This window comes from Nomascus leucogenys, chromosome 4 (genome assembly GCF_006542625.1).
Source record: "Nomascus leucogenys isolate Asia chromosome 4, Asia_NLE_v1, whole genome shotgun sequence".
Taxonomy (NCBI): Eukaryota; Metazoa; Chordata; class Mammalia; order Primates; family Hylobatidae; genus Nomascus; species Nomascus leucogenys.
Window position 1 is genome coordinate 131,444,886 of NC_044384.1, and position 26,029 is coordinate 131,470,914.

The 26,029-nt window shown below is 40.5% G+C and overlaps 1 protein-coding gene across 1 annotated transcript in view; it reads right to left on the bottom strand.

Annotated features, from left to right (window-relative positions):
• RAB5A (RAB5A, member RAS oncogene family) overlaps positions 1 to 26,029 on the bottom strand; it is a 39,404-nt gene that overhangs the window by 10,240 nt on the left and 3,135 nt on the right. The window contains exon 2 of the mRNA XM_003256733.4: positions 25,161 to 25,416. Within this exon, the coding sequence (XP_003256781.1) occupies positions 25,161 to 25,323 (163 nt within the window). The 5' untranslated portion in view covers positions 25,324 to 25,416. The remainder of the gene's footprint in view (positions 1 to 25,160; positions 25,417 to 26,029) is intronic.

Consider the following 26,029-nt stretch of genomic DNA (forward strand, 5'->3'; position numbering starts at 1 on the left):
AAAAGTGCTGGGATTATAGGTGTGAGCCACCATACCGAGCCTCTTGCTATATTATTTTTTAAAACATTGTTACACTTTAATTGTGGTAGTCATTATTACCTTAACCTAGATTTACTTTGTTCAGTTGATTCGATATTTGCTCCTACCTTTCATTCCCTGCCATAAGAATTTTTTGGATCTGTACTTTCCCTGATTCTAATTTTAACACTAGGCAAGTAGCATTATAGGCCAGGCGCGGTGGCTTATGCCTGTAATCCCAGCACACTGGGATGCTGAGGCGGGCAAATCATGAGGTCAGGAGATCAAGACCATCCTGGCCAACATGGTGAAATCCTGTCTCTACTAAAAATACAAAAATTAGCTCGACATGGTGGCGCTCGCCTGTGCTTCCGGTTACTCAGGAGGCTGAGGCAGGAGAGTTGCTTGAACCCACGAGGCAGAGGTTGCAGTGAGCTGAAATCGCACCACTGCACTCCATCCTAGCGACAGAGGCTCAGTCTCAAAAAAAAAAAAAAAAAAAAAGTAGCATTATAAAATGATACAATATTGTTAAAATTAAAAGACCCACACACAGCCATTAGACCGCCCTCTGCTGCTGCTCTATCATTCACTGTAAATTGGTATGCTCCTCCCTTCCTTCTACGTTTAGCTCAAGGTGTGATATTCAAACCCTATTTCCAAACTGATATGCTCTTGAATTACAATTTTCTAAAACTGTCATATTATGCAAAAGAATTATGATATATTTCTCTAAATTACAGCAGTTTATCTAGTGATGTTGACAGAGATGTACTAACCAGTAACAAATGTGCTAAAGAAACCAAGTCTAATGAGATATATCTCTTTCATGTTAGATACAACATTTATTTTTCATGCTCTTTTAGGTTAACTGGTTGCTGGCTTTAGTATCAACAACTAAAATCTTCTGTATTTTGCAAACATTACTGTAAACGTCTTCATTTTTACCTAGATTCTAATTAATAGTTTTACGAATTCTCACTAATCATATTGTAAATATATTCTAATCCAGTTCAAACTTTTTTCAAACCAACAATTAGCAGAATTATCCATTTTCTAAAATACTGTATTTATGGTAAAGCATATCCAGAGAGCACTATGTCACTTTTTGAAGGTCATGAGAGGTTCTCCTGTAGGATCAAAAAATGCTTTTAAACTAAAACTTTAAACTAAAAGTCCCTAAGACAGTACTCTTAGCAAAAAGGAAAAGAGGAAAGTAAGTCACAATACATAAGCCTTTTTTCAAGTATAGTTTGATGCAGACTTGCAAAAAAAGAAAAAGAATTAAAATGTGCATAGACTGTTTTATTTTTCAGACATACTATGATCACAAAGTATACTAGTACAAAAACATTCACTTATACATCCATAAGTAAACTTCAGGCTCAGGGAAATAACTATAGTCGTCCCTCAGTATCTGTGGAGGACTGTTTCCAGGACCTCCCCATATATCATGAAGGACTGGTTCTAGAATCCCCAATGGATAACAAAATCTGAGGATGCTCAAGTCCCCGATATAAAATTGCAAAGTATGTGTATATAACCTAAGCATATCCTCCTGTATACTTTAAAGCATCTCTAGATTACTTATAATACCTAATACAATGCCTGCACATCATGTCATCCACATAGATTCAACATGGTATTAAGTGTGTGGCAAATTTAATTTTTGCTTTTTGGAGCTAAGTGAATTTTTTCCCCCTTAATATTTTCAACCTGCAGTTGGTTGCATTTATAAATGTGGAACTCACAGATTCAGAGGGCCAACTGTATTAGAGATGTTGCCTTAAAGAAAATATGATCCAATTCTCAAGCCAGTTAAAGATACAAGAGGCCACCATACATGTACACCATACATGTACAAAAATGCCAAATACAAAGAAATTGCAACAAATACATTAAGAGAAACAAATGCCCATGACCAAGTACATTCTTTCAGAAATACAAAACTATTACATTAACAGGCTAATGAAGAAAAATCCATTTTATTTAAACAAGTTACAAAAAGGCATTTGAGTCAATATCCACTCCCAATAAACACATAAGATTCTTCCTTATAGCAAAACAGGGGATTATTTCTAAACCTAGGAACAAAACCAAGGGAAATCATGCTGGAACAGGAACAGATCCCACTCAGATTAACAAAGAAGATAATCAATTCATTCCTCAACTCTGCTTAGAAACCTTCCTTCATTCCACCCTAGTTAATATCTCCTACATCTGTGCTCCCAGAGTTCTCTGTGTAATAACATTTCACACCTTTTATAATCATTGGTTTATATCTTTTTCTTCTCCTTGATTGGGAGTTATCTGAGCAATGACCACAGGTTAAGTATCCCTTATCTGAAATGCTTGGAACCAGGAGTGTTTTGGATTTTTAAAGATTTTGTAATATTTGCATAAGAAATATTTTTGGGAAGGGATCCAAGTCAAAACATGAAATTCGTTTGTTTCACATAAAGCTTGTACACATAGCCTGAAGCTAAAATAATTCTGTGCATTAAACCAAGTTTATGTACACTCATCAGAAAGCAAAGGTGTTAAGTGTGGAAACTGTTCACTTGTGACATCATATTGATGCTCGAAGAATTTGGGAGCATTTCAGACTTCAGATTAGGGATGCTCAACTTGTAGTAGCTCCTCTCTGTACCAGCATTTAATATAAATTCTTGTTCATACAGATGTTCAAAAATGTCTACTAAAAGAAGGAAGTTCAAAAAGATACATGGAACCATTTAGAGGCTATTTCAGATAACATTTGAATGCAGAGAGAGGCAGCTCCCAAATGTGAAAAAACAGGTATTTCACAAGGTCTCTACTCAAGTTGTAACACAACCTCATAAACAACATCAAGATATTTTTCACTTGATAACATTGTACTGGGCCAGGTGCGGTGGCTTCTGCCTGTAATCCCAGCATTTTGGGAGGCTGAGGCAGGTGGATCACCTGAGGTCAGGAGTTTGAGACCAGCCTGACCAGCATGGCGAAACCTTGTCTGTACTAAAAATACAAAAACAATTAGCCAGGGATGGTGGCGCATGCCTGTAACCCCAGCTACTCGGAAGGCTGAGGCAGGAGAATCACTTGAACTCGGCAGGCAGAGGTTGCAGTGAGCCGAGATTGTGCCATTGCTCTTCAGCCTGGGCAACAAGAATGTAACTCTGTCTCAAAACAACCACCACCACCACCACCGTACTACTGCTCATGTGGCATGATAAAGCATAATTTTGGGGGAGAAAAAGACCAATATTACAGGCCTGGGAAAATCAGTTTTATAATATACTTTAAAAAATGAAAAGTGCTGTAGTACTACATGAATAGAAATATTACTTGAATAGTGTAGCCTAGTATAATAAACTCTTGATATACATAATACACCCTAAGACGTTCATGATTTCTCAAAGTCCTAAAGTTTTAAAATACTGTTACAGTGGTTTTTTTTTTTGAGATGGAGTTCAGCTCGTCGCCCAGGCTGGAGTGCAATGGCGCGATCTCGGCTCACTGAAACCTCTGCTTCCTGGGTTCGAGTGATTCTCCTGCCTCAGCCTCCCAAGTAGCTGGGATTACAGGCGGCCGCCACCACGTCTGGCTAATTTTTGTATTTTTAGTAGAGATGGGGTTTCACCATGTTGGCCAGACTGGTCTTGAACCCCTGACCTCTGGTGATCCATCCGCCTTGGCCTCCCAATGTGCTGGGATTACAGGCATGAGCCACCACACCTGGCCAAATTCCACTACAGTGTTTAATTTCCCCTATAAAACTGAGTGAAGTGTAACTGACATTTAGGTGACATCTTCAAATCCTCAGTGCTCCTAAAAATACACTACTAGTAATTTATAAAGTTATGTAAACAATTCTGCCACTGAAAAGATAAACTACTACATCAATACTGTAGCAACATCAACCAACCACAAACTTACCTGAATCTGTAAAACCACTTTAATTTATCCAAAACGTCTATTTTCTGGCTAAGAACCATCACTCTTAGACCGCTTCATTTTCTCTTCACTTCCATCACCAGCACTAGCAGTTGGTTTTCTTTTCCGGCCCATATTTCACAAAGAAACAGCTTTTATCACTTCGAGAGTTACTGTGTACGCGATGACAAGTAGAGAAAAACAAAGCTGCGTTGAGATGTGGGTGCTGGCCTGTCTGATAGGCTCCCTCTGAGCTACGTGATCAGCTCCTATTTGCAAGCCTAGCAGCAAGCAAATAACATTTCAGCCTCAGCAAAACTACAAATTACTTTACCGCAGACCTTGGAATCAGGTAAGAATAGCTGAAGCTTTAAATGTCAAATCTGCAAATACCAAAGGCCTATTATAATATGCAAGACTCAAACAGTAAGCCAGGGGAAGACACTACAACACACTGGGCAAGGGAAAGGATATCCAAATTGATGGCATTAAACCAAAGATTAATGATTAAAAAAACAAAGTGGCCGGGCATGGCGGCTCACGCCTGTAATCCCAGCACTTTGGGAGGCCGAAGTGGGTGGATCACAAGGTCTGGAGTTCAAGGCCAGCCTGACCAACATGGTGAAACCCTATCTCCACTAAACATACAAAAATTAGCCGGGCATGGTGGCATGCGCCTGTAATCCCAGCTACTCAGCAGACTGAGGCAGGAGAATCGCTTGAACCCAGGAGGCAGAGGTTGCAGAGCTGAGATCGCGCCACTGCACCCCAGCCTGGGCGACAGAGTGAGATTCCGTCTCAAGAAAAAAAAAGGAAAACAAAGTAACCGCCACCCCATAACTAAAATGATTCTACGTGAATTAAACAGAAAGAGGAAAAATACAAAAACTGAGAAACCATACAACTTCAAGCCCAAACTTATTATTTATCAAAATTGACAGGAAAGAATTGCTTTATTAAAATTGGCCAAGATTCTACATAAGACTACAGATTTGATTACACAAAAATATGAGACTTCAGGTTTGCAAAACTTGTGTCATAACATCCATAACAAAGGGGCAAACGTAATGAGAAAAATTTCTACAATGGATGCTAAGTGATTAGTATTTTCAATGTGTAGAAAGCTATTATAAATGTTTAGAAAAACTTTAGAACCTCGGGGATAAATGTGTAAAGAATTCACGAAAGAACTGAAAAGGAGACCAGTAGTCAACAAAATCATCCACATAGTAAAAACAATTTTTATCTCCTAAATTAGCATAATGAAAAAAAAAAAATAGGGCAGGCATGGTGGCTCACGCCTGTAATCCCAGCACTTTGGGAGGCCGAGGCAGGTAGATCACTTGATTTCAGGAGTTCAAGAACAGCCAGGAACATGGCGAAACCCTGTCTCTACTAAAAAATACAAAAATTAGCTGGACGTGGATGTGGGCACCTGTAATCCCAGCTACTCGGGAGGCTGAGGCAGGAAAATCGCTTGAACCCAAGAGGCGGAGGTTGGAGTGAGCCGAGATCGTGCCTTTGCACCCCAGTCTGGGCAATAAGAGTGAGACTCCATCTCAAAAACAAAACAAAACAAAAAAACAAACAAAAAAACCAAAAAACAGCAATTTGCAAAAAAAAACCCAAGCACAGCTGATGATTTTGTACAACTCTGTTGGAAAGGATTTTGGCAACATGTAGCAAAGGCATGAAAATGCTAGTATTTTTAACCTAATAATCTCACTAAAACTCCAAAAGATAGTGTGAGGGCAGGAGAGTAGGTAGAACAAACTTTTATGCTCAAAGAATTTAAAACTATTTAAAAATTAAAAACAACCTTGTTAGTGAAATGAAATCCATCATCAAGAATTGGAAGTAAGGCAGGGCACAGTGGCTCATGCCTGTAATCCCAGCACACTGTGGGAGGCTGAGGCAGGAGGATCACTTGAGGCTAGGAGTTCGAGACCAGCCTGGCCAAAACGGGGAAACCCTAGCTCTCAATTTTTTTTTTTTTGAGACAGAGTCTCGCTCTGTCGCCCAGGCTGGAGTGCAGTGGCGCTATCTCAGCTCACTGCAAGCTCCGCCTCCCGGGTTCACGCCATTCTCCTGACTCAGCCTCTCCGAGTAGCTGGGACTACAGGTGCCCGCCACCACACCCAGCTAATTTTTTGTATTTTTAGTAGAGACGGGGTTTCACCGTGGTCTCGATCTCCTGACCTCGTGATCCGCCCGCCTCAGCCTCCCAAAGTGCTGGGATTACAAGCGTGAGCCACCGCGCCCGGCCCCTAGCTATTAAAAATACAAAAATTATCTTTTCTTTCCTTCCCTCCCTCCCTCTTTCTTTCTCTCTCCCTCTCCCTCCCTCCTCCTCCCCTCCCTTCCCCTGTCCTCTCCTCTCCTCTCCTTTCTCACGGTCTCCCTCTGTTGCCCAGGCTGAAGTGAAGCGGCATGGTCTCGGCTCGCTGTAGACTCCTTGCCTCGGGCTCCCGTGATTCTCCTCCCTCGGCCTGCCGGGTGGCTGGGATTGCGGGCGTGCGCCACTAGGCCTGGCTGGTTTTGGTATTTTTGGTGGAGGCGGGGTTTCGCCATGTTGGCCAGGCTGGTCTCCAACTCCCGGCCTCGAGTGGTCTACCCGCCTCGGCCTCCCGAGGTGCTGGGACTGCAGACGGAGTCTCGCTCACTCTCACTCGGTGCTCGGTGTTGCCCCGGCTGGAGCGCAGTGGCGTGGTCTCGGCTCGCTGCAGCCTCCGCCTCCCAGCCGCCTGCCTTGGCCTCCCACGGTGCTAGGATTGCCGGTGCTAGGATTGCCGCCTCTGCCTGGCCGCCGCCCCGTCTGGGAGGTGGGGAGCGTCTCTGCCTGACCGCCCATCGTCTGGGATGTGAGGAGCGCCTCTGCCCGGCCGCCCCATCTGGGAAGTGAGGAGCGCCTCTGCCCGGCCGCCCCGTCTGGGAAGTGAGGAGCGCCTCTGCCCGGCTGCCCATTGTCTGGGATGTGAGGAGCGCCTCTGCCCCGCCTCCCATCTGGGAAGTGAGGAGCGCCTCTGCCCGGCCGCCCCGTCTGGTAAGTGAGGAGCGCCTCTGCCTGGCCACTCCGTCTGGGATGTGGGGAGCGCCTCTGCCCGGCTGCCCCGTCTGGGAGGTCTACCACGGAGGCCGGACGCAGTGTGGGGGCTGGACGTGGTGGCTCACGCCTGTAGTCCCAGCACTCTGGGAGGCCGAGGCGGGTTGATCACTTGAGGCTAGGAGATCGGGACTAGCTTGGCCAACATGGCGAAACATATGAAAAATACAACCAACCAACCAACCCAGCAACAACAAAACAGCTCTACCCTGGAGTCATACTCTAATTTTTTCTATTTTCCTCCCTTTCTGATCCTTTATCCCACTTTCTTTTTCTTCCTCTTCCTTCTCCTTCTTCGTTGTCAAAGACATAGAGGACTGAGTTATTATCATTGATCCATACAAAGTCCCTCTCTCATTTATTTTCTTTCATTCCCACCCCCCATTTCTATTCCCGGTCTTCCCACGTGAAACCTTCCTAATATGTTTGATATGCATCTTTTTGAATGTATTTTTAGAAAATGTTTATTGTTTTGTGTGCAAAAAAAGAAAAAAATTAATAAAAAATACAAAAATTAGCTGGGCATGGTGGCACATGCCTGTAGTACCACCTACTCAGGAGGCTAAGGCATAAGAATACCTTAAATCCTGGAGGCGGAGGTTGCAGCGAGCTGAGATTGTGCCACTGCACTTCAGTCTGGGTGACAGAGAGAGACTGTCTCAAAAGGAAGAATCAGAAGTAGAGTAACTTGTGGGGAAAGAATGTAAAGAAAACACTGGGTAGTTTGGCTAGAGCATAGTAAATCAGATTTTTTGGTTTTCAAAAATTTGAATTGCAGTAAAAGGAAATTTCGATGTGCTATTTTTTTCCATTTTCGGTAGTGAATAAATGTGTATAAATAACATAGATTGTCATATTTGAGTACCTTTAAAAAAACAATCCCAATGGGTAAGTGAAAAAAAAATACTAGTAACTTAAGTATTAAGTAGCAATTAAATTAAAACTAAAAGGAAAGGATGCAGTGACTAGTGGGGAAAGGGTCTTGTTCAAAATTTCAGAGATAGAATGAGGCTTTGTGATAAAAAAAATTCAAGTTAGATTGTTAGAATCAGGTACTAAAGTTATCAGTGAAGACAGAAATTGCTTCACTGGGAAAATGAGTACTGACAGCAGTAATCCAACATAACAGATTTTCTCAGACAGATAAGCACTAACTTCAGATGATAAAATTACACACAGAGAAGAATACATAGCCGAAAACGGAGAAAATAAAAACTGAGGCCATTTTTATTTCCTATGAAAGTATGTATATACAGGAAGCACCCAGTGAATGGACTGCAGAAGCAACAGTCGTGAGTGTAGTTAGGGAAGAGTTACATTTCAATTAATGTGAGGAAGAGTAAGAAATAAAAGTAGAATAGGGCAAAGTATTACTCAGCACCCAGGAGGGAATAAAGAAAAAAACAGGGCACAGTAAAGCATACACACTGTGAGTAAACCCAAAAAGAAAATATTCCAAAAGCCTAACAACAAAATAAAAAATTATTATGTAGATAGCATATAGAAAGACAGCAATCTTCCCAAAATTAATCCATCTTAAGAGGTGATCTATACTAATTTACCTAGAATTCACTCTTAAAATAAATCAATGAGCATCTGATAAGGGACTGAAAGCTAGAATATATTAATATAAAGAACTCCTGCAACTCAGCAACAACAAAAAACCTGATTAGAAAATGGACAAAGGGCCGAGCGCAATGGCTCATGCCTGTAATCCCAGCACTTTGGGAGACTGAAATGGGTGGATCACCCGAGGTTAGGAGTTCAAGATCAGCCTGGCCAAAATGATGAAACCCCGTCTCTATTAAAAATACAAAAATCAGCTGGACGTGGTGGCAGTTGCCTGTAATCCCAACTACTCTGGAGGCTGAGGCAGAACTGCTTGTACCCAGGAGATGGAGGTTGCAGCAAGCCAAGATGGTGCCATGGCACTCCAGCCTGGGCGGCAGACTGAAACTCCATCTCAAAAAAAGAAAATGGACAAAGGACTTGAATTAACATTGATCCAATGAATATACACAAATGACCAATAACAGCTGGGCACAGTGGTTCACAACTGTAATCCCAGGACTTTGGAAGGCCAAGGCAATAGAACTGCTTAAGCAGGCGTTCAAGATCTGCCTGAGCAATACAGTGAGACTGTCTCTAAAAAATTTAAATATCAGCCAGGCAGTGGGGGATGCACTGGACTACTTGGGAGGTACAGACAGAAGAATCAGGAGGTCAAGGCTGCAGTGTGCTGTGATCATGCTACTGCACTCCAGCCTGGGTGACAGAGGGAGACCCTGTTTCAAAAAACCAAAATAAATAAATAAATAAATAAATCCAATAAGCACATGGAAAGATGTTCAATATCACCAATCATTAGGGATATGCAAATCAAAACCACAAATTACCACTTCACTGCCACTAGAACGGCTATGATCAAACCAAGAGAAAAAGGTAAAGTGTGGGTGATCATGTGGCGAAACTGGAACTGCTTTGCAGCTGGTATGGAAAACTGTATAGAGATTTCTCAAATATATTAAAGATAGAATCACCATATGATCCAGCAATTCCTCTTACGGGCATACATCCAAAAGTAGTGAAAGCAGGAAGTTAAAACACTATTTGTACACCAATGTTCACAGCAACATTATTCATAACAGCTAAAGATGAAAGCAACCTAAGTGTCCAATGATGGACAAGCAAGATGAAGTATATACATACAATGGAATATTATCCAGCCTAAAAAGTTTTAGGAAGGAAATTCTGCACATGCTTTACAACATGGACGGAACGTTGAGGACATTATGCTAAATGAAATAACGAAACCACAAAAGTACAAATACTGTACAATTCTACTTATGTGAGGTAGCTAGAGTAGTCAGAGTCAGACAGAAAAAGGTGAACGGTAGTTGCCAGACACGGGAAGAAGGGGTAGTTATTGTTTAGTGGGTGCAGAGTTTCAGTTAGGGAAGATAAAGTTTTGGATAGTTACACAACAATGTTAAAAGTACCTAATACCACTAAACTGTATACTCAAACATGGTTAAAATGGTAAATTTTGTGTTGCGGATATTTTACTACAATTTTAAAAAGAAATCTGGGTAAGGCGCAGTGGTTCACACCTGTAGTCCCAGCACTTTGGGAGGCCCAGGCGGGCATGCTGCTTGAGCCCCCGGGAGTTCGAGACCAGCCTGGGCAACATGGAGAAATCGTCTCTACTAACAAAAATACAAAAACAGGTGTGGTGGCGTGCATCTGTAGTCCCAGCTACTGGGCGGGAGGGTTGGTGGGAGAGGTTTGTGGCTCAGGCAGGAGGATCACCTGAGCCTGGGTGACAGTGAGACCCTGTCATCCCGTCCCCACCCCAACCCCTGCCCCAAAAAACAAAGGAAGGAAGGAAACAAATATAAAAATCTATAAGCAACATCTAAAGGTAGTAGTTGTGAAATGATTTAAAATTCTGAAGAATATTAATGATACACAGGGAAGATCCTGCATGAAGTCAAGAGTGAGGTAAAGAATAAAAATTAGTATTTTTCCAAAACTGTCTAGGGTAAAGGATATTGAGAAGCCAATGCTTTTTAGAATCACAGCTTGACAGCAACCCTTACGGGACACCCAACTCTAAGGGAATCCACTAACCAGTACATAAGACAGTCAGCCACATGTCAACAGCTGAACATCGTCGCCCTAAGAATTTCTTTTTTTTTTGTTTTTGTTTAAAAGACAGGGTCTCCCACTGTCACCCAGGTTGGGGCTGTGGTGCAATCATAGTTCACTGCGCCCTTGAACTCCTGGCCTCAAGCAATCCTCCCAAGTCAGCCTCCAGAGTAGTTGGGACTATGGGCACGCACCACCACACCCGGCTAACATTAGGTATTTCTAACATACTGATGCACATTGTTTGAAAATTAATCTTAGGGCTGGGCACAGTGGCTCACACTTGTAATCCCAGCACTTTGGGAGGCCAAGGCGGGTGGATCACTTGATGTCAGGAGTTCACGATCAGCCTGGCCAACATGGTGAAACCCCATCTCTACTAAAAATACACAAATTAGTCAGGCATGGTGGCATGCACCTGTAATCCCAGCTATCTGGGAGGCAGAGACAGGTGAACCCAGGAGGCAGATGTTGCAGTGAGCTGAGATTACACCACTGCATTCCAGCCTAGGGGACAGAGCGAGACTCTGTCTCAAATAAATAAATAAATAAAGTAAGTAAGTAAGTAACTAAGTTAATCTTAGGAGTTTTGGCTAGGCATGGTAGCTCCCATCTGTGTAATTCCAGCATTTTAGGAGGCCAAGGTGGGACCTGACGGAGTTCCAGACCAGCCTGGCCAACACATGGTGAAACCTTGTCTCTACTAAAAATACAAAAATTAGCCAGACGTGGTGACATGCGCCTGTAGTCCCAGCCTCAGGAGGCTGAGGCACAAGAATCGTTTGAACCAGGGAGGCAGAGGTTGCAGTGAGCCAAGATCGCGCCACTGCACTCCAACCTGGGCGAGTCCGTCTCAAAAAAAATAAATAAAATAAAATTAATCTTAGGAGTTTGTTAGTATTAAGTTAGTGCCCCAAACCTGATCACCCTAGAATAAACTGATAAAGTCAGTATGAGCACCTTCAGGGCTAAGACCCTGTGATTACCTCACCAAGGGGCATAATCCTAAGAAAGTCTCTGCTCACCAGATTAGATTTACGTAACAGGAATGTACCAAAACGGAACTGGGAAGAAGAATGAAAGAACACATTACAAAGACAAAAGGTATTTTTTAAAAAATGATAGGGTACAGGTTGTTACAAGTTATTAACTAGAATCAGATAAACGCTACCAAACAAATATCAACAGAGAAAAGGTTAAGGAAATTAGCTTAGCTTTAAGGGATATATAGATACAGATATATAGATATCTATAGGTAGGTAGGCAGATATATAAGTATCTACAAAAGACATTTTATCTATAGACAACAGATACTTTACTAAACAGTTCAATAGTACTTCACTAAACTTGTCAAATGTGCAAGGATAGCGCCCAAGCTATTTTGCATACCAGGATCCCTTCCCTTCTTCTTAGTGATACCCCTTTTCTCCTGGTTCAAGAACCTAGCACATAATGCTTCCTAGCCCTCAAGACAATCTTCCAGACCTTTAAAACATTACTGGCCTTCAAAGTGATTCTTTCGTGCTTGGCAGTAAGCTTACATACTGAATGAATTTAAAAGTTCTAATATTTGGCTGGGCACAGTGGCTCACACCTGTAATCCCAGCCCTTTGGGATTCCTGTCTCAGGAAGATTGCTTGAGGCCAGGAGTTCAAAACCAGCCTGGGCAACATAGCAAGACTCCATCTTAAAAATAAATTAGCCAGGCATGGTGGCACATGCACATGTAGTACCATCTACTTGGGATGCTGAGGTGGGAAGATCATTTGAGCCCAGGGGGTGGAGGCTGCAGTGAGCCATAATCATGCCACTGCTCTTCAGCCTGGGTGACAGAGGAAGACCTTGTCTCTCAAAACAAAAACAAAAGTTCTGATAGCTGAGAATTTTACAACATAATAGAAAAGAAGACTAAAGGAGAGAGAACAGAGAAGGAAAACTTTAAACTCCTACTAACAGTTAGAGGAAACCTGTAATCCTAGGATATAATTATCTATGCTAACCCACAAAGAAATTGGGTGTATCTCTAAGGGATAAAAAAGTGATGAAGACTAGAATTCTTTTGATCCTACAAAACAATTTTATTAGGATAAAATTCCTTTGGGTTCAGTAATCACCTCTAGAAATTGATCTTACAAAAATAAGTTGGGGGGGTGAAATTCTAAGATATCCCCTATTAGGTGATTACATAAAACAGCAAACAAAAAAGCAAACATTAAAAGCCCAACAATGGAACAGTTAAAAAATAATAAAAAGAGAAGACTGCCAGATACTAAAACATGACAATATAGATGTACTGAGAAATATTACCATTAATAAATCAAATGGAACACAGTAGTGTGACTATTATAAAGAAATCTATATAGAAATAACATGAGGTTATGAATAGTTCACAGAAAAACTAAACACAGGCTGGGCATGGTGGCTCATGCCTTTAATCCCAACACTTTGGGAGGTCAAGGTAGGAGGATGGCTTGAGGCCAAGAGTTTGAGACTACCCTAGGCAACATAATGAGAACCCTTCTCTACAAAAATTTAAAAATCAGCGCAGTGTGTTGATACATACCTGTAGTTCCAGCTACTTGGGAGGCTGAAGTGGAATTATCATTTGAACCCAGGAGTTCAAGGCTGCAGTGAGCTATGATAGCGTCACCGCACACCAGCCTGGGCAAGTGACACCCCGATTCAAAAAAAAAAAGAAAAGAGAAACCAAACACAATGGGCTCTAAAAATATATACTGCAGATATACTCAGAATATGTGAGAAATTACTGCTCACTGTTATTTAGTACAGTACTATTACAGCCAAAGATATAACAATGTGCATATCTAAAACTAGAGAACTGATATTACTAATATGACCCATGCAAGGGAATACTGTTACAGCCAAGAAAAATGCGGATGTTCTTTTGATATAGATAGGTCTTATGGTAGACAGTATTTTTTTTCTTTTTTTTCGAGATGAACTCTTGCTCTGTTGCCCAGGCTGGAATGCAGTGGTGCAATCTCAGCTTACCACAACCTCCGCCTCCCAGGTTCAAGCCATTCTCCTGCCTCAGCCTCCCGAGTAGCTGGGACTACAGGCACACGCCACCATGCCCAGTTAATTTTTGTATTTTTAGTAGAGAAGGGGTTTCACTATGTTAGCCAGGCTGGTCTCGAACTCCTGTCCTCGTGATCTGCCCACCTCAGCCTCCCAAAGTGCTGGGATTACAGGTGTGAGCCACCACGAGCAGCCAGTAGATTGTATTTTCTAAGGCAGCTGCAACAAGACATTCCATATCACATTCTTCTTACAATATGATATTGACACTCTTCCCTTCAATCTGTACAGGCCTGTGACTAGAATAGAACTGATGCTATCTATCTATGTGACTTCTGGAGCAAAGTCATAAAAGGCTACTACATGTAGGTGTGTTCTAGCTAACAGCCCCATCTGAGGTCCCAACCAACAGCCAGCACCAGCTGTCAGATGTGTTGAGATGATTCTTGCCCCATAATGAACTGCAAATTCAAGGGAAAGATCAGAGTGAGAACCACTTACTAAGCCCACTCACCAGAACCATGGAGATGACAAAATAATTTTAAGTCTCTATATTTTGGAGGAGTCATTTGTGTCTCAGCAATAGATAACTAGAACAGCATTAAAGTGAAAAATAAGAAGTGTATTACAGTAGGTCTGACATATTTCAAATTTTGTAAAAAGGGAGACAAGAATATATAGATTTGAGTATAGTGGTAACTTGGAAAGGACATATAACAAAGTAACATCATCTTTGGGGAAAAGAACTGTGTGGGCTAGATAGAAGATGAGGGGGAGATTTTTCACTGTAAACCTTATAAACCTCTTGAATTTTGACTCACATGAACAAATTAATGCATTTGATTAAAGTCAGTTAAAATACAGCGTGTGATACATGATGATGGCATAAAAATGAAAATGGTGGTGATAATTTAGGAATATGTACAATAATCATCTTATATTCTTTTGTTCTCAAAATACTTTCACATTATTTTCCTTAAGTGATATATAGCAAGAAGGCCCCTACCTGTCAAATATGACATATTATTTAACAGAACGCTTGTCATGTGTACTCTTAACTATGAGCCAAATTTTCTAGTCTGATAGGTTCTTGCAAGGAGAAATACACATACACAGTACATTCCAGAACATGAATGGCATTTCAGAAAGATGTGTTTAATCCAGCTGTCACCTAGTTGCAAAACTTCAAGCATATACTTAACCTTTATTGCTTCAGTTTCCTTGTCTATAAAATTAGTACCTCCCCATATAGCCATGGTAAGGTACAGATGAAACTTGTGAAAATGCTGTTTAAGTTCTAGGAATGTATCACCTAACAAGTAATTATTCTAAGTGTCCTATCTTTAAATTATCCTTTATTTCCTAGAAGTCACATTTTTCTAAAATTTACAAATTACTTATGAATGCAATAGAGGAGAAAATTCTATTCATGTTATACCTCAAATAAAAATGATAGTAACTAGGTGGAACATATTCTGGCTCTAGTTTTATGCAAAGATAAAGAACAGTTTTTTGACTGAGAAAAGCTGAAGGTGTCTGATAATTACGCAGTGACTAGTCACGTATCAAGATTACCCACTTCTTTGGGGCCCAAAGAATACCCAACAACTACTACTGCGAACACTTAAGGCTTAAAAAACCATGAATAACTGACCAGTTCTTCATCCTGCTTCTACCTTTCCTCACATGGAGGATGAATGCTGTTTAGCAACACTTACTTCAGATATTCTGATTTGTAGAGCATTCTTATTTTCAAAGTCCAACATATGACTTCAGTAACATTTAACTTTCATCTTGAAGAATTTAGCAACTAGGTAACTAAAGTTTACATATACATCAAGGTAGCCAATGAATTAAAAAACAAAAAGTGATGCCTGAAAAAGTGGCTTACGCCTGTATTCCCAGCACTTTGGGAGGCTAAGGCAGGTTCATTGCTTGAGCTCAGGAGTTCGAGACCAGCCTGGGAAACATGGAGAACAGCCAGCTCTACCAAAAATACAAAATTAGCTGGGAGCAGGGGCACACATGCCTGTGGTCTCAGCTACTCAGGACGCTGAGGTGGGAATATGGGATGGAGCCCACAAGTTGAGGCTGCAGTGAGCCATGATCATGCCACTGCACTGCAGTCTGGCACAGAGCGAGACCCCGTGTGAAAAACAAACAAAAACCTTTAGAAGTACTCTTACTGCTTTTTTTTTTACTCTCACACATTTTTATTCTCCTTCACAAAGAGATTTGCTGAAAAGGCTCTTGATGTAACTCCAAATGATATTATCCTATCATAAATTTACTCAGCATACTTCATAAACAAGATTATGTATATGCAATGTCGGGTTATTACGGTATATGATCTAAAAAAGGGAGAAAGAAACAGTTTGCCAAAATTTCCCATGTTTCTATCAAGTAAGAATTCTTATTCTGTTCTAAAAGCAAAATTTTAAAACACTTCCCATCCCACAGCCTCCACCAATTATTATTCAAAACCAAGTGTCTTTCATGTGCCTCTCAGATTGTCTCCAAAAAGATCAATTATCTGGAAACCTTATATATTCAGAACACAGCCTGGCGCGGTAGTTCATGCCTATAATCTCAGCACTTTGGGAGGCCAAGGCAGGAGATCACCTGAGGTCAGGAGTTTTAAGACCTGCTTGGGCAACATAGCAAGACCTCGCCTCTAAAAAAATTTCAAAATTAGCCAGGCATGGTGGTGCACACCTGTAGTCCCAGCTACTTGGGAGGCTAAGGTGAGACGACTGCTTGACCCAAGAGGCTGAGGCTGCAGTGAGCCATGATCACATCACTGCACTTCACCCTGGGCAACAGAGCTAGACTCTGTCTCAAAAAAAAAAAAAAAAAAAATCAGAACACAACCAGAAAGCTAGCAAAAGTAGACTAAATGCAGCCAGAATAAATCTCACAAAGTCCATACACTAAAGCTTATGCAAATTTACAGATTTCCTCGGAATGTAACTGAGACTACTTTCTATGTATATCTTCTTTTGGAGAGAGAGATATATATATATCAGTACATAACAGGAAGATCAGCTGGAGATTTAGGCTTAATTTTTAAAAAGTGGCATATAAGATCACTTTTAAAAACCTTTAATATATAGCACCAGATTACAATGTTTACTCAATCTGTCTCTCAAACTATACCAAGAAGTCATCCCTGATTTCTAGTTTTAGAATCATCAGAGATGATTTCTGGTTTTATTTTGATTTGCTGTAGACAACCTAATATTTCCCATATATAACAAATAAAAGCAGCAAATTAGTGAATCAGTAGCAGTTCACTAAGAGCTATTTCGCAAAATCATTCTACCAAACAGCTTGAATACTTCCAAAGCACCAGAGGGCATCAACACATTAAGCACGGCAAGGCAAAAACTGATGCTCATAATGATTCCAAATCTTGAAATACATTTTAAGAAAACAAAAGTTAAATTGTATTGACTGTATTGTTTAATGAGAAGAGTACAGTTTATAAGAACATCTGCTCTACAAGAATCCTTTTTTTTTTTTGAGACAGTGTCTCGCTCCATCACCCAGGTTGAAGTGCAGTGGTGCGATCTCAGCTCACTGCAACCTCCGCCTCCCAAATTGAAGCAATTCTCATGTCTCAGCCTCCCCTGCCTCAGCACCCTGTCACCCAGGTTGAAGTGCAGTGGTGTGATCTCAGCTCACTGCAACCTCCGCCTCCCAGGTTGAAGCAATTCTCATGCCTCAGCAGCTGGGATTACAGGCACATGACACCACACCCAGCTAGTTTTTGTATTTTTAGTAGAGGCAGTGTTTTGCCATGTTGATCAGGCTGGTTTCGAACTCCTGACCTCAGGTGATATGCCTGCCTCGGCCTTCCAAAGTGTTGGGATTACAGGCGTGAGCCACCACGCGTGGCCTACAAGAATCCTTACCTAGTTCAATACTCTAGTGTTACAAATGTGTAAACAGAGTTCACATAAATGCTTACGAAAGCATGTGAGGATGAGAACCATGCATACTGACTCCCAGCTCACAGGAATGTTTACATAGCCACATATGATAATATTTTAAACTAAGAAATCGAGGAATAATTAAGACTACTGAAAGATTTTTTTAGGTTGTGATATGAATCTGATATATCAAATCTCTACCAACTTCTCTGGGTAACAACCTCTCAAATTCTGATTATGTACTTTTTAGGAGAAAATATGATGCATAAAGATAATATTATTTTGCTTGAAACCAAATGATTAACTTTCACAAATTTTAACTATCAATGTATCAGAAAGTAGAATGAATATTTCAAACACACATTTTTTCTCATGAATCAAAAACCACATGCTGGTGGTTTGGTCTCTAGGTCTTCTATCCTTTCTCAAAAGTACTTTTAACAACGTGCACATGCAAAAAGATAAAAAGCACATTAAATAAATGCACCGATTATAATTATACAAACAAGTCATTCTGAAGGCTAAAAAGTGAAGGGCAATGGTAGAAAGCTTTCTACTACTGGAAAAACATGAGTTACTTGGATTTAAATTTTCTGGCTAGCTTTTCTCTGTTTAGGAAGTAACTTTATTCCCCCCAGCTTTATTAAGGTATTGTTGAAAAATAAAAATTGTTATGTATTTACAATATATACTTACGATATATAACATGATGTTTTGATACATGTACACATTGTGAGGTGACTAAATCAAGGTAATTCAATATTGATCACCTCGCCTACTTACCTTTTTTTTTTTTTTTGAGACACAGTCTCACTCTGTTGCTCAGGCTAGAGTGCAGTGGTGCTATCTGGGCTCACTGCAACCTCCGCCTCCCAGGTTCAAGCAATACTCATGCCTCAGCCTCCCGAGTAGCTGGAATTACAGGCGTGTGTAACCACGCCCAACTAATTTTTGCTTTTTTTTTTTTTTTTTTAGTAGGGATGGGGTTTGGCCATGTTGGCCAGGCTGGTCTCAGGCGATCTGCCCACTTTGGCCTCCCAAAGTGCCATGTTCCCGGCACTTACTATTTTTTAATGGTGAGGACATTTAAGAATTTAGCAGTTTTCAGGTACACATTATTAAGCAGTTACCGGAAGAAACTTTCTTTAATATATGCAAACATGTAGTACTTTAGCCCTGTAATTTCTCCCTCTGAGAAACTTCCACAAATAACACAGTTGGGCTGGGCACAGTGGCTTACACCTTTGATGCCAGCACATTGGGAGGCGGAGGTGGGAGGACTGCTGTAGCCCAGGAGTTTGAGACCAGCTTAGGCACCAACAGTGAGACCTGTCCTTACAAAAAAATTAGCCAAGTGTGGGGTGCATGCCTATAGTCAGTCCCAGCTACTTGGGAGGACCACTTGAGGCCACGTCGAGGCTGCAGTGAGTTTTGATGCCAACACTGCACACCAGCCTGGGCAACAGAGCAGGCTGTTTAAAAAAAAAAAAAAAAAAAAAAAAAAGGAAAAAAACCACAAAATTTTTCAAATCTTCAAATTTTCTAAATCAAATGCTATGCACTAGGTGTAACAGCTACCATCTCAAGATAATACTATGTCATGACAAAACAACAAAAATATCAACAGAGATAAAATAACTCAGCCAAAAGTAACAGTGGTGATGGTAACTGTAATAGCTATAATTTAATAAATCTTTTCCTGTGCCAGGCACTGTGGTAAAAACTTCAATCTGGATACAGTCTTTTCTCTTAACCACAGTAGTTTATTCTTGAGAATGACTTGGCCATAAATTGTTAGGTAAAATAGTATGTTAATAATAACTTCGAAATAAGCCTTATTTTTCTTCATTTTAACAGTAACTTTTATTTCTGTTACAGGTTGTTTTAGAATAAAAACAACTAGTTGGCCATGCTAACCAATTTAGATGGATGTTAATATAAGTAGAAACAGCACTTCACTTAGAGTTAATAATTGCACTAAATTTCTTTTTTTTTTTTTTTTTTTTTTTGAGACGGAGTCTTGCCCTGTCACCCAGGCTGGAGTGCAATGGCGCAATCTCGGCTCACTGCAACCTCCGCTTCCTGGGTTCAAATGTTTCTCCTGCCTCAGCCTCCTGAGTAGCTGGGGTTACAGGCACCCACCACAACGCTTAGCTAATTTTGGTATTTTTAGTAGAGACGAGGTCTCACCATGTTGGCCAGGCTGGTCTCGAACTCCTGACCTCGTGATCTGCCAGCCTCACCCTCCCAAAATACTGGGATTACAGGCATGAACCACCGTGCCCGGCCTACACTACATTTCTTAATTAATTTTGTGTATTATCAGGCCTTGATCATTTGCGACAAGAAAGGAGAGCAGCAGTGGTACAGATGACTGAAAACTATGGGTACTCCCTAAGTAGAGAAAAAGCAGAATACTCTTGATTGGAAAGAGGGATCATACTTTCCTAAAGATGTCTGACAGGTGGCTAACAGGAAGGCATTCTCCTATAAAGAGATACAGATAACATGTGATGTGAGCGGTACATAATACATGTAATTCTCAAACTAGGTGAGTTGCACGAACAATTTTTTTTTTAAGACGGAGTCTTGCTGAGACACCTAGGCTAGAATGCAATGGCATGATCTCGGCTCATTGCAACCACCTCTTCCGCCTCCTGGGTTCAAGCGAATCTCCTGCCTCAGCCTCCCAAGTAGCTGGGACTACAGGTGCACGCCACCATGCCTGGCTAATTTTTGTATTTTTAGCAGAGACAGGGTTTCATCATATTGGTCAGCTGGTCTTGAACTCCTGACCTCATGATCCGCCCACCTCAGCCTCCCTAAGTGTTGGGATTACAGGTGTGAGCTACCGCGCCCAGTCAACAATGTTTTTAAAAATCCGACAAACACCACACCTCAAAAAAAAACCCCAACTATTCCACGTATGGGTGAATCAATGTTAGTACCAATGTAAAATCAACTACTCAGAACACACAAAGCAGTGGTTCTCAAACTTAGTATGCCATCGGAATCATCTGGAAAACTTATTAAAACCTAGATTGTTGGTCCCAACCAAATGTTTTGATTCAACACGGGATTCTGCATTTTAACAAGTTCCTAGTTAATGCAGCTGCTTCTGGAAGTGGGAATGCTCTTTGAGGACCACTATTCTAAGCTAATGTACAAAAATCACAGAACCAGCAAGAGGAATGTTAATATTTTCATGTACAGTTCCATCACCTAGAGTTTATAAGACATTTTTTGATTAGTGCATACAAAATTGTAACTGTGGTATGAAGCACTTTTCTCAGAAGAGAAAAAAAGGATTGTCTGCTTGCTATTTCACTGCATATTCTAACCACTGAGGATTAATCTGTTTATAAATATCACATAAATGTCTTCTTAAAAATAAGTATTTTTTGAGAAGAGAAACTCACTAGGAATCTTGAAAGTTTTTTCAGGTATTCAAGGTGCTAAACGAAAGATGGCCAGCCCTCATTCAACAAGTATTCACTGAAGAGCTACTGAGACTACAGATGCAGTACCAAGTAAAGAAGAAGACAACTCTCTGAGCCTACTGCTCCTTGCTAATCTCTGGGCTAACTTTAGACAAACAATAGAAACATAAATGTCATGCAAACTTTAAACCCCTACAAACAAGCTAGAATTCTCTAAATTGCTAAATCTGCTGCACGCAATTTCATCCAGAGTGCTATAGAGGTAAGATGCATGAAATATGGTGAAGCAACAGGGATTTTTTTTTTGAGACAGGGTTCTCACTGTCACTCAGGCTGGAGTGTGGTGGTGCAGTCTCGGCTCACTGTAACCTCCGCCTCTTGAGTTCAAGCAATCCTCTCACCTCAGCCTTCTCAGTAGCTGGGACTACAGGTGTGTGCCACCATGCCCAGCTAATTTCCTATTTTTGGTAAAGACGGGGTTTTGCTATGTTGGCCAGGCTGGTCTCAAACTCCTGGACTCAAGCGATCTGCCCACCTCAGCTTCCCAAAGTGCTGGGATTACAGACGCGAGCCACTGTGCGCAGCGCAACAGGAATTCTTAAATCAAGTTATTGTATTTAGGAAGAACCACACAAATTACAGAAGAAATCTTGATATTCTTAATGAATCCAAAATCCACAAATCAAGAGTGTAACATATGATATCCACCTTCGAACACAATCAAATAGAGATGAAAATTTTGAGTGCTTCAGAACAATAACTCATGTTAGGAGATATAAACAGTAAAGTGAAAAATTAAACAGTTGAGGCCAGGCGTGGTGGTTCATGCCTATAATTCCAGCACTTTGGGAGGCCGAGGCAGGTGGATCACTTGAGGTCAGCAATCTGAGACCAGCTTGGCCAAGATGACAAAACCCTGTCTCTACTAAAAATACAAAAGTTCGCTGGGAGTGGTGGTGTGGGGCTGTAATCCCAGCTACTCAGGAGGCTGAGGCAGGAGAATTGCCTGAACCTGGGAAGTAGAGGCTACAGTCAGCCTAGATCACACCACTGCACTCCAACCTGGGCCACATAGTGAAATTCCGTCTTAAAAAAAATAAACCAACAGTTGAAATGCAAAAGAGTTGGTTGGCTTCATTTTTTGGGTAACTTCTACTACATGACAGCCAAAACAAAAATACACATTACCTACAAGTTATGTACCTTTCGGGTTGATCATGAAATACCTCAAACCTTAAAATTCTTAAATGCTTTACATGTACTCTAGTTCCTAAAGGTGAAGAGCTATGAGTACAGAGCATAAAAGAATAGTGTCCACAGCTATAATCATAATGGTACTGTCATACCTCCTGAATAGTATTCACATGGGGTCAGCACAGTGAAAAAGTATCCAATAAAGATTAACAGAAAGTTGGGCCGGGGCAGTGGCTCATGCCTGTAATCCCAGCACTTGGAGAGCCCGAGGCAGGCGGATCACTTGAGGCCAAGAGTTCAAGACCAACCTGGCCGACATGGTGAAACCCCATTTCTACTAAAAATAGAAAAATTAGCCAGGAGTCGTGGCTTGCGCCTGTAGTCTCAGCTACTTGGAGGGCTGAGGCATGAGAATTGCCCGATCGTGGAAAGCGGAGGTTGCAGTGAGCCAGGGCTACGCCACTGCACTCCAGCCTGGGCGACAGAGACTTTGTCTCAAAAAAAAAAAAAAAAAAAAAAAAAGGATTAATAGAAATTTGGATGCAAATTCCTTTTTGTTTTTAAACAGGAAGCTCTACACATAGAAATGAAAATCTTTACGAAAAATTCATTAATGAAATCTACACAATCTAACTGGTGTTACATGGAGATTATATAGAGATACACACATCAGAGATATATTTATGATACACAGGATATGGGGTTACATTTTTCTTTTAAACATCCTTCTTGAGATATCATTAGGAAAAAATAAACTTAGAAGTGGATTATCCAAAACAAGATAAAAATTCTAATCTTAAGCTCTTGCAAAGCTCCCCAGGAATTAAGTTCTATACTACAGAATTTCAGAGTTTTCATTATTTTAATAAAATAATAAAGAGAGGGGAGAAGAGTAGCATATAGTAAGTCCCAAACGTATTTGGCCCAGGTATTTAACCCAGAATGCATATATACTTTGGGAAATGCTTCCATTAACAGTCAAATAAGTGGGCGGACATGATCTAACAGTCTTTAAACTTTTCCTACTAGATGGGACAGTTAGCTTTGACCAAATCACTTCTGGAGGAAGCAAAACCTTCTGGAGTAGTATTTCATTATTAAACTGGATATAATGTATTAACAATAACAACAACAACAACAAAATCACATGTGGATGTACTTTCAGGGAAAAAAAAAATCACAAAGGATGTCTAACATATTGTGTATTAACATTTTTTAAAACGCCAAGACTTCTGACTCAAAATAAAAGCTCCATGATGCTTTCTGATGCTCAGCCATTAGAAAAAACATAAGACATTCTAATATAACATTGTAACAAGATATACAAAGACCAGGAGGTAGTAGAGTTCTGTAACTTATCTTACTAGAATGGGCCTAAGATTATGAACAACATTCTCAAGTATATTTGCAGAAGAGCATTCACTAAACGCACAGTATAAAGTTTTGCTTCTGAAAGACAGATTCCAAGAAGTTGCCACATGCCAGTTGGTATCTACCTTATTTCCAAAGTTCGACTATAATTTTACAGGATGGGGTTAAAATATATACACGAATACCTTAGAAAACAGCATTGCTTAATTATATATCACTTGCAAAATATTGTGAATCTCAAACCGTGTGGCTCTTCCCACACATCATCTAGTTGAAAAGCATCATTTCACAGATGAAACAGAGGCCCAAAAGAGGCTATCTTGTCCCACCTGCTATATAATTATAGGTTTCTTTGATTAAAGTCAGTTTTTCTTTTTAAGAGATGGGTCCTCATTATGCTGCCCAGGCTAGACTTGAACTCCTAGGCTAAAATAATCCTGCCTCAGCCTCAAATACCTAGGACTACAGGTATGCACCATCATGCCCAGCTAAAATTCAGTTTTCCCATTTCACATCCTCTCTTGACGATACTGTACTGTTTGTTGTCTCCCTTTCGCCCTGCATCATACCTTCCCCTCATCTCTGTCCCACCATAACTACCCTTGTCAGTGCCTACTCTTTCCCTTCTTCTTTCATCTTTTTCTTCAGGTTCCATTTTCCTGTTATGTCCATTTCCATTAATCACTTTTTCTCTTCCCTCAGCTTAGGAGCATTCTTCCATGTGCATCTCAGCAGGGAGCACCTGTAATCACAGCTACCTGGGAGGTTGAGGCTGGAGGCTCACTTGAGGTCAGGAGTTCAAGACCAACCTGGAAGCACAGCGAGACTCTGACTCTTTAAAAAAAAAAAAACTTGCCTGGCATGGTGGCATGCACCCTTAGGTCCAACTACTTGGTGGGAGGCTAAGGCAGGAAGATCATTTGAGCCCAGAGTTTCAGGCTGCAGTCTGCAGTGAGCTATGATCCGGACACTGCACTCCAGCCTAGGCGACAGCAAGATCCCGTCTCTTAAATACCAAAAAAAAAAAAAGTACATCTAGCAGTATTTAATTACATTTAATTTTACAAATAAGTATAATTATTTACAAATACTTCAGTTATATAGATCAGAATTTAAGGTTACCTTTTTTACTATTCATTTTAAACCAATATAATTGAGCACAAACATGTACTGTATTAATTTGAAGAAGCTTCTACTTGTTAGCTAGAAATAGGTATCAGGTCAAATCTTATTACTTGAGGCACTGATTCTGCTCATGTTTTTAATCTGTATTTTAGCTACAATATAACCACAAGGGATTAACCAAACAATCAAATATAAAAACACATCATTTTAACAAAGATAAAGGCAAGTTTTAAAGCTTAAGGTAAGCTGAACAGCTCTTTTCTTCACTCTATGACTTATTTAGCTATTCATAATCACACAATTGGAACATCAAAGTATTTTCTGTCAACGTATGATTCGATTAAATGAAGCAGGGAAAAAAGAAAATCTCACCCCCAATGGTACTCTCTTGAAATTCATGAAATTGGCCTTTCACAAAACGAAGCACTAGGCTTGATTTGCCAACAGCGGACTCTCCCAGAAGTACTAGTTTGAACTGGCATATTTTATTTCCAGTATTTGGCCCGTTGGGTCTTGTTGCGCCTCGACTAGCCATGTCCAAATTTGAAATAAGTCCCTAATTTCAGACTCGTCAATGAACTTCCAGAATTCAAGGGGCCAATATTCTTCTTTCTGGAGGTAAAGAAACCTGTAAAGAAACAATTATGAATTAAATATACAAATCAGTAAAGCAAATTTACTATTAATCACTTTAAATTTTGCCTATAGCATGATTATCTTAAACTCTACTAGACCTTCAATGCCCTTTAGATTATGTCACTATCTTTTAAAGGAAATTTAAAGGTATAGGATTTGAGCCCAAAATCACTTTTTTTTTTTAAAGGCTAACCTCAAAGCTTCAACTTTGTGCCAGGTAGTGCTTTAAGTACTTAACTTCTCAACAATCCTATAAAATGAGGTATTATTACAATCCTTATAAATGAGGAAACAAGCACAGAGATGTTAAGCAGCTTAATTGAGGTCACATAGTTACTGTCACAGAAGTGACAGAGCTGAGCTTCAAACCCAGGCAACCTGAGAGATGACTCGAGTTCAAGTTCTGTAGCCAGGCTACTTGGGTTAACATTGTTTTGAGAAAAATTATGTTATTAATAAATGGGAAGCTTTTAGAACAGATCCTAAAATTTAGTGTTATTTGAAGTCTTCTGTTAAATGATACATTTTTCATTTAATTAATGGTAAATTTGGACAACAAATATTTTCAGTCTCCCAGATTTGTGTGCCTAACGGCAGAAAGACTT